This window comes from Mus caroli, chromosome 3, assembly GCF_900094665.2.
Source record: "Mus caroli chromosome 3, CAROLI_EIJ_v1.1, whole genome shotgun sequence".
NCBI classification, from domain to species: domain Eukaryota; kingdom Metazoa; phylum Chordata; class Mammalia; order Rodentia; family Muridae; genus Mus; species Mus caroli.
In genome coordinates, this window is record NC_034572.1 from 36,119,012 (window position 1) to 36,133,017 (window position 14,006).

The window sequence follows — 14,006 nt, forward strand, 5'->3', positions numbered from 1 at the left end:
CGAGGAACGGGTGTGCTTGTGCGCGCTTGTGCATGTGTGCATGCATTTGTGTGTGCAGGTATGTGTATGTATATGTAGCTTGTTAGTTAGTGCTGCTTGCCATATGGGTGCTTAGCTTCTGGTCCAGGTGTGCTCATTTAGTTCTGGGGAGAAGAGACTTCAGGTTTTAGGTTTTTACTGTTAGAAGCATGGCAACCATTCATGGTAAAGGTCTTCCAGAACTATACAAGTTCTTAGTGCTTTCTGTCTACAGTACAGCGGGCCACTGCCCCCCTTTCTTAGACTCACGATGGCCCTTTCCTGTTCTTCAGACTTTCCCTTTGAGTATAAGAAGTTGTGTGCATCCCTTGTCCTCCTTTATGTGTAAGCAAGCCTGTTTTCTTGTTGGAGTTTTTACACCTATCGCTTGCCTGGTTTGCTTTAAGTCTGTGCTGGCTCATCCTTCCATCTGTTAGCATGTCTTACAGGAAGGGATTCCCTGTAGATGGAACTAGGACTGGGACGATCAACCCCCAATCTAGGGTCTCACAGTATAGCCTAACCTGGAACTCCTTATGTAGCCCAGGCTGGCTTTACACTCACATCTTGTTTTGTCCTCTTCTTCTGACTCTTAATTAAGTGCTCAGTCATAGACCTCGGGGGCTTAAAGGATTGTCTTAGGTGTAAGCAGTGATTGAATCATTTATAAATTGGCAAGTGAGAGCAGCTTGTGATTTGTTCAGGAGCCTTCATTTATAAATTCCTTAAGATTCTCCCAGCTGGTTTTCTTGGCTTTTAAAATCTGAGTTCAGACTAACTGGTAAAGAATCTGCATGAGTTGGTGCTCTCAGATACAGGGCAGTGTGAATGTCTGCACCGCTGGACACGGGAGTGAGTACCCACCGGCTCAGTTGTCAGAGTCCTTTTTTGGAGGACATAGTTACGCTGGCATCAGCTCTACAGCAAGGTCCTATAGTAGCTTGGGCAGCCTTTTCTTTAAAGTTTGGTATATGACACACACACACATTTTAAAGCTCATTTATTTTGGTTGAAATATTTAGACTGCAGTGCCCATAAGTTTAACTGGGATCTATTTAATTTCCTGATTGTTTGTGGGTTAGATCTGGCTTTAGATGTATTATGCTTTCTCATTTTAGTTAAAATGGGAAATGTGTAAGCTGTTGTCACTGTATTAGACTTGAGCATATGGATTAGTTTTAGTAATTTTATGCCCCATTGCCTTAAAAGTTAAGATAACACTTGGTTTCTTTCACATTAATCTAGGGACAGGTAGGCAGGTTTTACTGAGTGCATCTGGTTGCTTAGAAATCTGTACGCACTTCGGAACAGAAGGAGATGGCCTGGGGGTGGGGAACACGAATCTTTTAGGGGCTCACAGTTGTAGCCTGCAAGTCAGTCATTGTGTAATACTGAAATGTGCGAATGGGCAAACAGCAGAGTAGCTGGTGTGATTTCAGCTTTGTGTAAGGTCACCTGGTGTTTGACAGCACAGCCTTGGGAGAGTGCATTTCACTGACAGAGCATGGAAGGACACCAATAAGTTTCACACTAGCATAACAGATGGTGCTCCAGTTAAGGGTTACTTCGATACCTGACTGGTGAGTAAGGCCAGCAAGCCTGCGAGCATGGGCCATGGTCACTGCAGGGACTCAGCCATTTATCCAGGAAGCAAGTCCTGTAGACATCATCCTGAACTGGGTGATAACTGGCTAAGGAAGTGTGTGGAGGTTTTAATTGAGTCCCTTCTGGAACTTCTTGCCAGTGACATAAATAACAATGGAGACATAGTGCATAAAATTGACATTTGAGGGAAAAGGCAGCCTTTTTGCATATGAGCCATAAGATAGTAAAATCACTGGGGTGTGATCCTTATTAGAGCTGTAGAGTTTATGGCCTGATAAATGGTCCCTGCTCGGTCCAGTCCTGGCTGATTTGTCTCTTCCTGTGAGTCCCTTAGCTCAGGAGTAGTGTTGAACAAACCCCCTTTCTTAATCTTCGGTAAAATTTCTTCTCCTCTGACCCTTGGGCCACTGAACTCAGTGACTCCGGTTCTGGAGCTATTTTAGGGCAGAGCAGTCAGCTGCTGGCTCTTTCCTGTTACTGCCTGGCAGCTTCTTCAGTTTCAGTCAAAGGAAACTAAAGTTTGAAGGTTTTGAGGGACCTTGCTAACCACACAGACCGTAGCTTCTAGGGTTACTCCATCCAGGAAGGCCGCAATAGTGTACAGCTTGTTCAAAGTGTAGCCTTCTACTAGGTGTAGTTTTCTTGGAGTTGCTGTGTTGGTAAAGACTGTGTTTTAGCTCATGCCACAGATTGAATGTGTTTGCCCCCACATTTGCCCCAGAGTGGTGCCCTGCGCTTCTGCCACAGTTGTCCAGCTGTCTGAGTGTATCTCACCTTGCAGTGAACAGAGATGCCAGATGGCTGATAAGTGGTCCAGTTGGGGTCATTGGCCAGCCACTTCTCTTTAGCTATCTAGGAAGGACTGACTCCTAGTGCTCCATCTAACGTGCCTACTCCCTAGTAGTATGTATGGCTGTCATGTTTCTCATGTTTCAGCGAGTGGACTCTGGGCTCCTGTACATTGGATCCATTTAAGCCAGGTTTGGTGGCATTATAAAAAAGTCATTGTTCTCCAGAAATTGTAGTCTTCAGGGGCGCACTGCAGGGAACTCAGAACACTGCATGCTGGGGAGCAGGGGTTATCAGGCTGTTCTCTGACCTCAGAATGGTTTGAGCCTTCCTCTCTGTCGTTATCAGCCCTGCTAAGGGAAGAAATCTTGGAATAGGGAGCCAAAGGCTAATGGAATACATGTGACACGAAAGCAGGGGGCGTTGTCTGGAAGGAGGAAGAGGACCAGTAAGAAGAGGGCAGGCAGGGGAGGGGCAAATAAACACCAAATATAAGGACCCAAACATGGAAAAGCCATAATGTAACCATTGGTCTGTATGCTAACTTAGAAAACGAGTTTAAAACCAAGAAAGATAGATAGAGGCATGGCTTGGGGCTTGGGAGCACCGACTGCTCTTCCTGAGGACACAGGTTTAATTCCCAGATGCAATGGCTTTGTGCAGAACTCCAGTTCTATTTTCTGGTACTACAGCAGGGGTACAGACATAAGTTCAAGAAAAACACCACACACATAAAATGGAGAGTTGTGCTCAGCCAGTTCAGAAAAAGTCGCCTGCATGAGGCCTTCAGCACTAACTCCTCCTGGCTGGGCTTCCGCACTAATCTTACCAAGTCCATCACGTTAGATCCCTTTTCCTGGAGTCCCTCCTAGGAACATCACCCCATTCTGCCTTGTTCCTCAGCCGGGCTGTAAGCCAGTGGCCTTGACGTCATCTTCTTTCCTCACGGCAAGACTCTGTTGCTTGCTCACTTCACAGGGTGCTGCTGTCTCCTTTGAAGAAATCTACTGTAATGTCTTTTCTTTTCCATTATTGTTACTGTGTTTAAACTTTTTAATTACAAGTGGGTGTGGTTATGCATGTGTGTGTCCCCCTCTGTGTGCATGTGCACAGTGCCTGTGTATGTATGTTCCAGTTCTTACCTTCCACCATGTAGGTTCTGGGCATCGAACTCAGGTAATACGTGGTAGCAAGCTCCTTTGCCTGCTAAACCATCTTGATGGCCCCATGTGTGTGTTTTTGAGAGGAGATCTTAAGAACTCCTGACTGGCCTTGAGATCTGGAATCCTGCACCTGCCTCCTGTGCTGGGCTTACAAGCATATGCTACCATGCCCTTCTCATTAACTATTAAAGTGAACAGCAACTTAGCAAGAGGAAAATTGCTGAACTAGGTGGTACAGAGTGAGCTGTGTGGAGTTAGAGTGCAGGGTGGTGTGGTCTTTCTGTGACTCTAATGTTCTTAAACCTTGTGTGTGTGGAGTATGAAGATGGTGTCTGGAGTCACATGCAGAGATGCTTTTCCTCTCTGGCTACGTCATCTTGATGCCTTACCTCCATTCCCCAGCCTTCTGGGTTCATACAGACTCTTGTTAGTGTTCACTACTGTTGAGCACTGGGGATGCTGGCTTTCTTTTTTTTTTTTTTTTGCCTGTCTTCATTCTTTAGGCCAGAAGTTCTGCAAAGCCAGGTCCCACCTTTTCAGGTGTTTGCCGCTCATGCAGTTGGGCATCTTACTGCTTTCTCTGGAGTATTGTGAGGAGTCCTTTTAATTGATTATCACTTTGCTCCCTACCATCTCGTGGTAGCAACCAGCCAGTGCTCCAGACATCAGGGTAGTGACGCAGAGGCTCTCCTCCTGCTGCCTTTTAGTGGACAGAGGCTTGCAACATACGGCCTCTATTGTGTGTGTTAAAGATAGTAACACAGGCTTTGATTTTCTGATACAGTAAGTAGCCCTGGGTGAGATAAATCAGCCTGATGTCAAGGTTTAAGTACATTAGAGTCACAGAGGAGGGAATTTTGCTGAACATTAACCCCACCACAGGCAGAGCACACTGTTCTTAGCTCCATTACGCAGGGTCTTCAGGGTGAATACCAGTAGACTCATCAGAAGGAAAATACTAATTTTATTCTCGCTGTTGCTTGACTTTTGGAATATCAGTCTAGCTTGAGGTTGTTCTCTGAAATCTGGGATGAGGGCGTTTTTGATGGTCAGTGATTCCAAGTTCTCGCCACTTTGTTTAGGAAAACATAGGTTGACTGGTGAGTGAGGATGGGGGAACTTCCGCCACTCTGTTTAGCAGGCAAGTTCTCTGGGTCTCCCTGGACTCTCTCGAGTTCTCCGTTCACCTGCTCGGGAGGTGGTGCACTCCGTTCAGGCGGGGCTGCATCACAGTGTTACTCTTTAGGAATTCCACCTTCAAATTTTAAAACCCTCTAACTCAGGCTCCAGAGAGCTGAAGCTGCTGTGCAGAGAGGTGTGTCCTCCCTCTGTGCCCCTGGGGAGCAGGGGTGGCCCTCAAAGGCTGGCGGAGAGTAAAGCTGTCAGCAGTTGGTGCTTCCTTCTAGCACAGGGATGGCAGGGAAGACAGCCATTACAAGCGGAAGAGGGTCACAGGTATATGTCAGTCATGGATGTTATGGATGCAAGTGGTCAGGGTGTAGACTGCTTGTAGATCGACCAGAGTTAGAGGCGAGAGTCCTTTCTGGGAAGAATGAATGGGTGGATCTTAGGTCTGTGGTTGCCCATTCTGTGAATGAAGCTGTAGCCCACAGAGTGTCTCTCTGAAGGGGGCTCTTGATTCCGTTTGGACGCCTGGTAATTACAGGGCATTCCTTTACTGGCATGTGTGACTGTGCATGCGTGCCTTAGGAGTTGCTAGTTTTGTTTGAGACAGGTTCTCTGACTGGTCTGGGGCTTACTGATTAGGTTAGGCTGGTCCACCTTCCAGGGAGTCCCATGGGTCCTTCTGTCTCTACCTGCTTTCTGGGAACCCTGCTTTTTTATGTGGGCTGTGGGTGTGGAAGTTAGGTCCTCACACGTGGGCTACAAGCACTTTACCAACCAAACCATCTCTACAGTCAGTCCCCTTCAACTGATCTTAGAAAATCATCTGGTAAACAAAAAAGCCCACAAACGTTTTAATTGAATGAGTTTCTCTGGAGGAACATATAAAATATTGCACTTAAAGTTCAGGAGTCTGAATCCCTGAATGAATCATGTGGGTCTGTTCCAAAAGGGGAAACTTACTACCCAGTCCTATGGCTCAGAAACATTTAACAACCGTTCAGCGTCCCGATGTGAATTGTTGACAACGGAAGTTACAGGAACAGAGGTATATAAACAGTAGTGTGTGTGTGTGTGTGTGTGTGTGGTTTGTGTCACATTAAAAGAGTGAGAAGCACCCCAGCAGCATCAGATATGCAGATAATAAACTATTGTATTTTTGAAAGGTCTCTTTTTAATTATGTGTCTGGGTTGGTATGAGCACGGGAATGTCCGTACCACAGAGGCTGGATCAGAGTTACAGAACATAGTGAGCGGCCCCCGGTGGTTTCAGGTAACTGAGCTCTCTCTGGTCCTGTGCAAGAGCTACCTTACCACAGCGCTTCTCTCTAGCCCCTAAAGGGCAAGTACATTGTGAGAGGACTATGACAAGAGGAGGGGGTTAGGTTTGAGGGAAGAGGACCTTGAAGTATGTAGGGAGATTAATGGTAATTGAGGATCGGGGATGAATAAGAGCTGTTTTGTGGGGCACCTAAGTGGAAATTTCCTTTACAAAAGGTAAACTTATGATCAGGCAGGAAGAAGGCAACTCAAAATAACCCTTAGGCCCAAGTGGCGTGTTTTGTTCCTCTACGGTCTGGTGTTTTCTGCCTCTTTTGACTTCCCTTTTACAGGTCTGTCCGGAGTGGAACTTTGGGTTTTTAATTACTCCCTTGCTTTACTGCAGTGGCTCTCCATCCACACTGCCCCTCTGTGCTAAACAAACCTCATTACGTTTGTGGTGATTCCCAGCAAGGAGGCTTGGTTGGATGGGGTGGTGAAGGGCTGCCGTTCTCCTGCCCTGAAAAGCTCTCCCTTTTCTTTGGGAGTCATTGATCTGGCAGGAAGGTTGTGGTCCCACAGACGTCAAGGCAATCAATAATTTTAGTGTAGAGAAGCTTTTTTGACTCGTTGGAACACTGTTGATAGTTCTGTACAAGTTCTTCTATAACTGTCTGTGACGTCTTGGCCCACTGTTCTGTTTCATGAAGGCAGTGGTTTTCTGAACTGAGGTGTGCTGAAGGACTGGCCAGGTAGGCTAGGCTGTTGTGCCACCGATTATTAATTAGTTCATACTTTTCCTGAGAGGATTTGGGTAATAAGGAGTGGGGGTTCCCTGACTAGTAGGACCTTGGATGGGTCACTGTAAGGAGCAAAGGAAGGGGTTTGGATCGGGGTTCCTGAAGCCTGTAGTTCCTCTGAGGGGTTGGGGAAGGCAGATGAAGATAGGTGTCTTCCCATCACCCCACTGGTTCGTTCTAGAGCTGCAGCTTGTTGCATAGCTAATTTTGGCAAAATTTGGGGCTCATTTTAGCAGGCCTTGCCAAGGAAGCCTGATCATGCCAGTGCAGTATTGTAAACACAGCAGTAGGCACAGCCCCATCCCTGCCCCCCAACAAGCACAGAGCATGGATCTGTCTGAGGGAGTAGTGCTCACTGCTGGAGGATTGTTTTCTGTAGTGCTGGCTGTCAGGGCTGAAGAGACTCCTGGAGTAGTTGTAGTGGTGTCTGGGAACTGGAGGGAAGGGTGGCACCTGGGAGACCTGCCCACGTGTGACTTTACCACTCACCCCCCTCCCCCCCCCCCACACACACACTGACTCTTAACCTGCTCTGTTAATGATTTCAGCTAATTATGTGCCTTTGGTCTTTTCACTGTTTGCAATTCAAATGCTACTTGAGGCCCGTGTTTGCTTTTGTTTGCAGCATCCTGGCTGCCATCTGAAGCACAAGTTGATGATCGCGTGTTCCCATCTTGGGTTAAGTGCTGTCTCATTGCTTTGCAGGCTGCCTGCTGTCTCCCGGGGAGATCATGAAACGAGGTCGCCTTCCCAGCAGCAGTGAGGATTCTGACGACAATGGCAGTAAGTCCTGCTTTGTTGTTCTTGGAGCCTACCCGGGCTTGGGTCAGTGTGAAAACATGGTTTTTTAGTATAATGCTCTAAATAGTCGAGGCCCTTTGCATATCAGGCAGGTCAGAGAAAGGCAAGGCCTGGAGAAAGACATCTGAGTGTGCTACTGCAGGGCTGGAAGCAGATCTTTCCCGGTAAGGTTGACTGCAGGCAGGCCTTCTGCAGGCTTCCTGTGTGTTATCCAGGGAGAAGAATTCAGTTCCAAGAGCCACTGGTGTGTCTGTTTTCATTAAACAGCATTTATGGTACCTCGCATTGCTCTCTATGAAGAGGAGACTTAATCAAAGCCAGGTAATGATTAACTGGCTGAGCCTGCTGGGGCTCCGAGGGCAGAATGGAGGGCTGCGCGGCATGACGTGAGGGTACCAAGTCCAGGCACATGCGTCCCTGCCCTTTCCTGCTGTCACAGGATGGAGTAATACTGCCACTGTCTGCAGCTCAGCTTTCTGGCAACCTCAGATTTTCACAGTGTAGCTGAGAACCAGGAGTTCGTTGGCTTCCAGGCAGTCAAAATAAATGTCACACAGTGTCTGTTGAGGAGCTAACAGACTGTTGAGAGAGGCGCTCCCTTCAGACGGCAGAGGGGAATTTTGTACCTAGCTCAGTGCCTGCAACTGCAGCCTGTTAGCTTAGGTTTGACATTGCACATTAAACTCTGGAAGCTTGGAAAGGAAGCTTGCTGTACTGTGAGATGGGAAAGCGACCCGGCCTGCTTTTCTAGGCATGTTGCCTCAGACATTAGGATCTGCTCTGATGTGATGTTACCAGGGCAGTTATACAGCTCTTTCTATGTGCTTTAGAAATGATAGGTAGCAACTCAAAAAAGGCGGTTTGGGAAGGCCTAGGGAGGAGGCAGCTTTTGGGGCGGGTCCTGGGGATAAAAAGCTTTGGGTAGGCAGGGTTGTTTGAATGCCTGGCATCTCAGGTAGTCAACACAAGCATGGATATGCTGCTGTGGGGGCTTCGAGGTCAGCCATGCAGTAGGTGGAAGGCCCACAAATTTGAAACTGTGGTGTGGATTTGGGCTGTCTGGCTGAACTGTGGCTGTTGCTGTTGAAGGCAAGGAGCAGTGGGTATGGAATGAGAATGATGGGAGGGGAACTCGGGGGTGGTGGGGCAGGGGGAGGGGTGGTTGTGGTGGTGGTGGTGGTGGTGGTGGTGGTGGAGAGCCAAGGCCAGATCTGATAGATGCTTGAGAAACTGGACAGTTGACATCTGGACCAGGCAAGGGAGCTGTGAGGGAGGAAGCGGGAAGCGGGAAGTTCTCTCCAAAGCAGAGTTCTTTCTTACTTCCTGGGAGGCTCTTGAGGTTCCCACTATACATGCAGGCAGGTAAAGTCACCTGTTGGAGCTTGGGACACCAAGTTGGGTGTGAGGCTCCTGCTTTTTACTTCTTTGGCAAGAGTTTGCTATTTTCTCTTTGACTGTTGGTGACACCTGTCTGTCAAAGTTGTCCTCAACCGCCCCTGTTTACTTCTGTATGCAATTTTTCCTGCCTTTTTTTTTAAGTTGGACTTTTTAAGTTCAGAAAGCGCCCACAGCAAGTGTGTCCAGAGCTGGCAGAGTGTATTGAGGCTCTTGTTGCCAAAGCTGGCAACCCGAGTCCTATCATTCAGACCCCGATGGACCCCATTCCTGCAAATTGTCTGTCTTCTGACCTCCACACATGTAGCAGGTGCATACATGTGCTTGTACACACACACACACATACACACACATACACACAACAGTCTCCATCCAAAATAACCTTTACTGTGAGGGGCCATTTCTTTTTCTCCTACTATGTTCTGTCCATCTGGAACGTTAAGCTGGAGTGCCACCATGCACAGATAGCTCTTGGCTGCGCTCTGATGGTAGTTGCGGGGGATAAGAGTGACAGTTGCCAGACGGTCATCTGTACTTTTGCCATGCAGTCGGATCAGTATAGAACATATGGTGGATGGTGGTGTTTGATGTCTGACAGGTCAGGCTTAGTGACTTGATAATTATGGTGAATGTTGATGGTGAAGAGCAGGTAGCTCCGACTGAATGCCAGGCCCTGGGCATTGTGTCTGCAGGCTGCGCTGAGGACTCTTCTCCCGTTCTCCCCTAGCAGCTAGTTCATTGTAACTGCATTGGGACCCCTCCCTGTATTATTTCAGTCTGGGGGTGGAGTGGCATCTTTTCGCCCATGCAGGAAGGGCCACCTGTGATAGCTTTCCATGTCCTGAGTCTTGCTTACAACAGGGGCTAGGGCTGTGCAGTGGCCACCTCTCAGTCTCTCCAGCTTGCAGGCGTGATGGGATTTTGGCAGCATGTCCAGGTGGAAGAGAGGCAGCTGCAGACGTCAACATGGGGCCACCGCACCAGCTACAGGAATAGCTGGGGCCTCTGCTTCTGAGTCTGTAGCCCATTGCTTTGTTTTCTGGCCTGGCCCAGGGGAACAACAGTGTGGTATTTACAGTTGGGGATGGATGGGCCTTTTCTGTGCCAGGTGCCAGCCCTCATCTGCTGACGGCACTGTTGTTGGTCTTTCTCCAGCTGCCCTGGAGGCCCATCCCTGCAGTTGGGCGAATACTGATAGGGAGTTTTTAGGCAGTGTCTGGAATTGCTAGGCTCTGGGGACTGCGTAGCCTAGCCTGACTCGGAAGTTAGACCCTATGCCTGGGTGTGAAGGTAGGCCCTTAAGTTCCACTTTTTTCCACCCAGCAAAAGATGGGAAGAGGGTCCACCAGTTAGTTTCATTTTTTCCAAAGGTTTCATTTTTCTCTGCAGAGACTTTATTGGGATAAAGTCTTTTTATCCCTTTTAGGGCAGGAATATTATTGGTTGTCTGAGGCTAATTATAGCTCTGATCTATATCCTTACATACTTTCCCTATAAAAGTGAGAAAAACTAAGTAGTATTTAAGGAATACTGTCAAACCATATGCTTTTCAGAAGGTGGAGTGAGTTGGACCATAGAGGCTGGCCGAGCAAGGCTGCAAGAGCTGAGGCAGATGGAGGCTCCTTCCCAGGGTACACAACGGGTTATCAGGTGCTGTTTGTGTAATCTCAGTGGGGGATTTATGTGGTATTACTTGATTTGCCCAGGGCAATGTGTTATGTGTGCATCCTGATGTTGTGACACTGGTCCATGGCACTCAGCACTGCTGGCCTTGTGTTACATGGTAAGATTTTTTTAGTTCTAAGAGCAGAAGCATGTCTCAGACATGGAGAGTCACCTCTGGGATGGCTGGGAGAGGCTTGGTGCTTGCATAGACGGGGCTGCTGCCTGCTGTGATGTTGGAGCCTGTTGTATCTGTCCTCATGGAAGTAAAACAACGACAACAACCTCTTCTTCCTTCATTCTTTTCAGTGTTTGAGATAGTTTAATAAAACTATTCTTTTATTTTCAAAGATCTATTTATTTATTTTATGTATATGAGTACACTGAAGCTGTACAGGTGGTTGTGAGCCTTCATGTGATTGTTGGGAATTGAAATTTTTAGAACCACTACTCTGGTCAACCCTGCTCATTCAGTCCTTGCTTGCTTCAGGCCAAAGATTTATTTATTATTTTACACAAGTACACTGTAGCTGACTTCAGATGCACCAGAAGAGGGCGTCAGATCTCATTATGGGTGGTTGTGAGCCATCATGTGGTTGCTGAGATTTGAACTCAGGACCTTCGGCAGAGCAGTCAGTGGTGCTCTTACCTGTTGAGTCATCTTGCTAGCCCAACAAAACTATTCTTACTTGAGTACTGTATACATAAGACATTTTAAGTCAAATTTGTCAGTAGAAGGGACTTAGCTTTAGGTAACATTCTTACTCGTGAATGGCCATTGTTTTAGACATTATTGCCAAGATTGCTACTTCTCTGCTGAACGCAAGAAGTGGGAACAAAAGTTAGTGTACTTCCTGTATCTTTATTTTGAGACAGGGTCCCCAAATTCTGTCTAGTGGTGGGTGATTTTGACCTCCTGACTCTCCTGACTCCGCCCCCCAAGTGCTGTGATGATGGGTGTGGTTCCTGATGGTACCTTTTGCCCTCAGATGTCACAAAGGAATACTGGCTCCATGTTGTCACCATACAATTTTTGGCAGATGCTGGTCTTTGCTATAGCATGAGTTACTTATAGACGCTCACTTCCCATTTGACACTCCTCCTGCTAAAAAAGTATGTTATGCTATAATTTAATTAATGAGGAATGTAAATAATTACTATTCCTGCTACTAGGTTTTTTTGAGGCTGGATCTTGCTACATCACCCACGCTGGCCTCCAGCTTCGGATCCTCCTCCTTTAGTCTCCCTTGTTGCCAGGGTAGCAGAGGCACATCTGCATACTCAGCTGGGAGTATCATAGGAGCATCCTGATGATGCTCTCCCAGCCTGGAGAGGATGGTGTCGGGAAGGGCGCTGCTGTGATACCAGCCAGGCAGTGGCCTGAGTTCTTTTGACTTTCAGAATGTGTCATGGACGGGCAAGCATTTCACAAGAGAGCAGTGGCCCTACACTGCTACTGAATGGTGCCTCATTTTTTGGGAGCTCAGAAACATCTTTGTACTAGGTAAACCAGGAGTGCGTTCCTGTGCCCACCGACTTCAGCTCTAGGCGTGCTGTGATGGTTTCCCTTACAGCAGTACCCAGTGACCCCCCCTGAATGACATTTTTAAGGAGAAAAATCATCTGCTATTCAAAATTCTACTTACTGAGAATTTTCTGTGTGTGTGCAGACTGGTTTGAACTCCTGAATTCTGAACGTCATATCTGCATGTTCTCTGTGAAGTAGTGACTCCCTGTTGCAGGGAGGTCTCATGACTTCCTGTTCTGCTTGTTCATTGGGGTCCCATCCAGCCTAGGATTTCTGTGTCTCACCAGTGGAAGGGGGCTGGAGGTCTTCCTACTGTGAACGGTACTTCTTAGTGGTGATAGCTTTCTCATGGCTTCGTAATGGATAATTTATGTACAGCAAGCTGCACATGTTTAAGTGTATGCTTTGAGAGGTTTAGCTGTGTTTGCATGTATTATGTCATCAAAATCAAAATAACATGTCCATCCAACTTTGCCCCAGGCAGCCACTGAGCTGTGGTCGGGATAGATGAGTCTTCATTTCCCTGAACTTTGCATCAGTGCAATGCACCTTTGCCTGCTCGGGCTCCTTGGATTCATTCACTGAGTGTATTTATTTTAGTATTTATCTATGTTACACGAAGCACGTGCTTCACACCCATCTGTTTATAATGTGTTCCTTTTTATTGCTGGCTAGTGTTTCACTGAAGGGATGTGTCATGGTTTATTTATCCTTTACAGTCTGGTGGTGAAGTTTTAGCCTGTCCCTAGGTTTATTATTTTTAATATTTAGGATCCTTGTATTTTATACCATCACTTTCCGTTTTCTTCCTCCAAACCTTCGTATTGTGCCCGTGCTCCCTGCTGCTTTTCACATTCATGGCCTCCTTCTCTTTGGCTTATAGTCAGTAAATGTCTTGTTTTTATGCCCATTTTATCTCTATGTCCGGATTGTGGGAGGGATGGTGTAAGAAGCTGGCACAGAGTCCTCTGTGGACTTCACCCACACTTCCTTCTCAGGGACGACTAACCTCATTCGCAGTGTGCTCACATGGTTTTGAGAGTATGCGCAGCCAAGCAGGCTCAAGTGTGTGGCATTTCCCATGCATTTTGAGTCCAAGGACTATTATTGCTTGGAGTTGGCACTGGAACCTCGGGTCTGGAGACTGCTGGGCAGGCTCTGTGCACTAGGCTGCACCCTAGCCCCACTTCCTGCTGAATCCAGAGGATCTTCTGGTGTGGTCACAGGAATGGTACGAATCACCTATAAGGCTGTGGAGTCTCATTCCACAGGAGTGATGGCAGCCAGATGATCTAGTACTGGTATTGAAGGGTAGCTCAGAGACCTTCCTTCTCAACCCTCTCACAGTCCCTGTGGGTTGTGGTTAAGAATTGGATGAGAGGCATATGTGCAGGAGCTGTGTCTTCAGTTTGTTGATGTGTCTGTCTGCTGATTCTGGGCCAGGAAGGGCTTGAGTGACAGGGGGCTTCACTGTCAAATTGGTGGCTCTCTTAGGCTTTTGCTTTTTAACATCTTGGGGTTTTGTCAGTTTCTGAGAAGTGACAGGGTTCAGTGCCCGGGCGCTGTAGTGACAGGCAGGAGGCTGACATGGGTTATCTGTAAGTTAGGGGAGAAATGAAGGTGGTTGGGAATGCTGTTTCCATCCGGCTGCAGTTGTGTGCCTGCAGAGAGGCCACTGTAGCTGGCCACACACATGAGAAGGGGGCAGCGGCAGGGTGGGATGGGCAGGAGGAGGAGCTAGGGTTTTGAGGCATTGGAAGGTTGACGTAGGACTTGGCTGTTGACTGGCTGCGTTCTGAGGAGGAAGGAGGAGAGTCTGACTGACTTGTGGGTTTCTGGCCTCTGGTAGAAAAGGCCGTG

The 14,006-nt window shown here is 47.6% G+C and overlaps 1 protein-coding gene across 4 annotated transcripts in view; it reads left to right on the forward strand.

The window, feature by feature from the left end:
- Jade1 (jade family PHD finger 1) overlaps positions 1–14,006 on the forward strand; it is a 50,112-nt gene that overhangs the window by 9,257 nt on the left and 26,849 nt on the right. For all 4 annotated transcript variants that reach the window (XM_021157558.2, XM_021157559.2, XM_029474950.1 and 1 more), the window contains exon 2: positions 7,466–7,543. In XM_021157558.2, coding sequence (XP_021013217.1) covers positions 7,492–7,543 — 52 coding nt within the window. In that variant the 5' untranslated portion in view covers positions 7,466–7,491. The remainder of the gene's footprint in view (positions 1–7,465; positions 7,544–14,006) is intronic.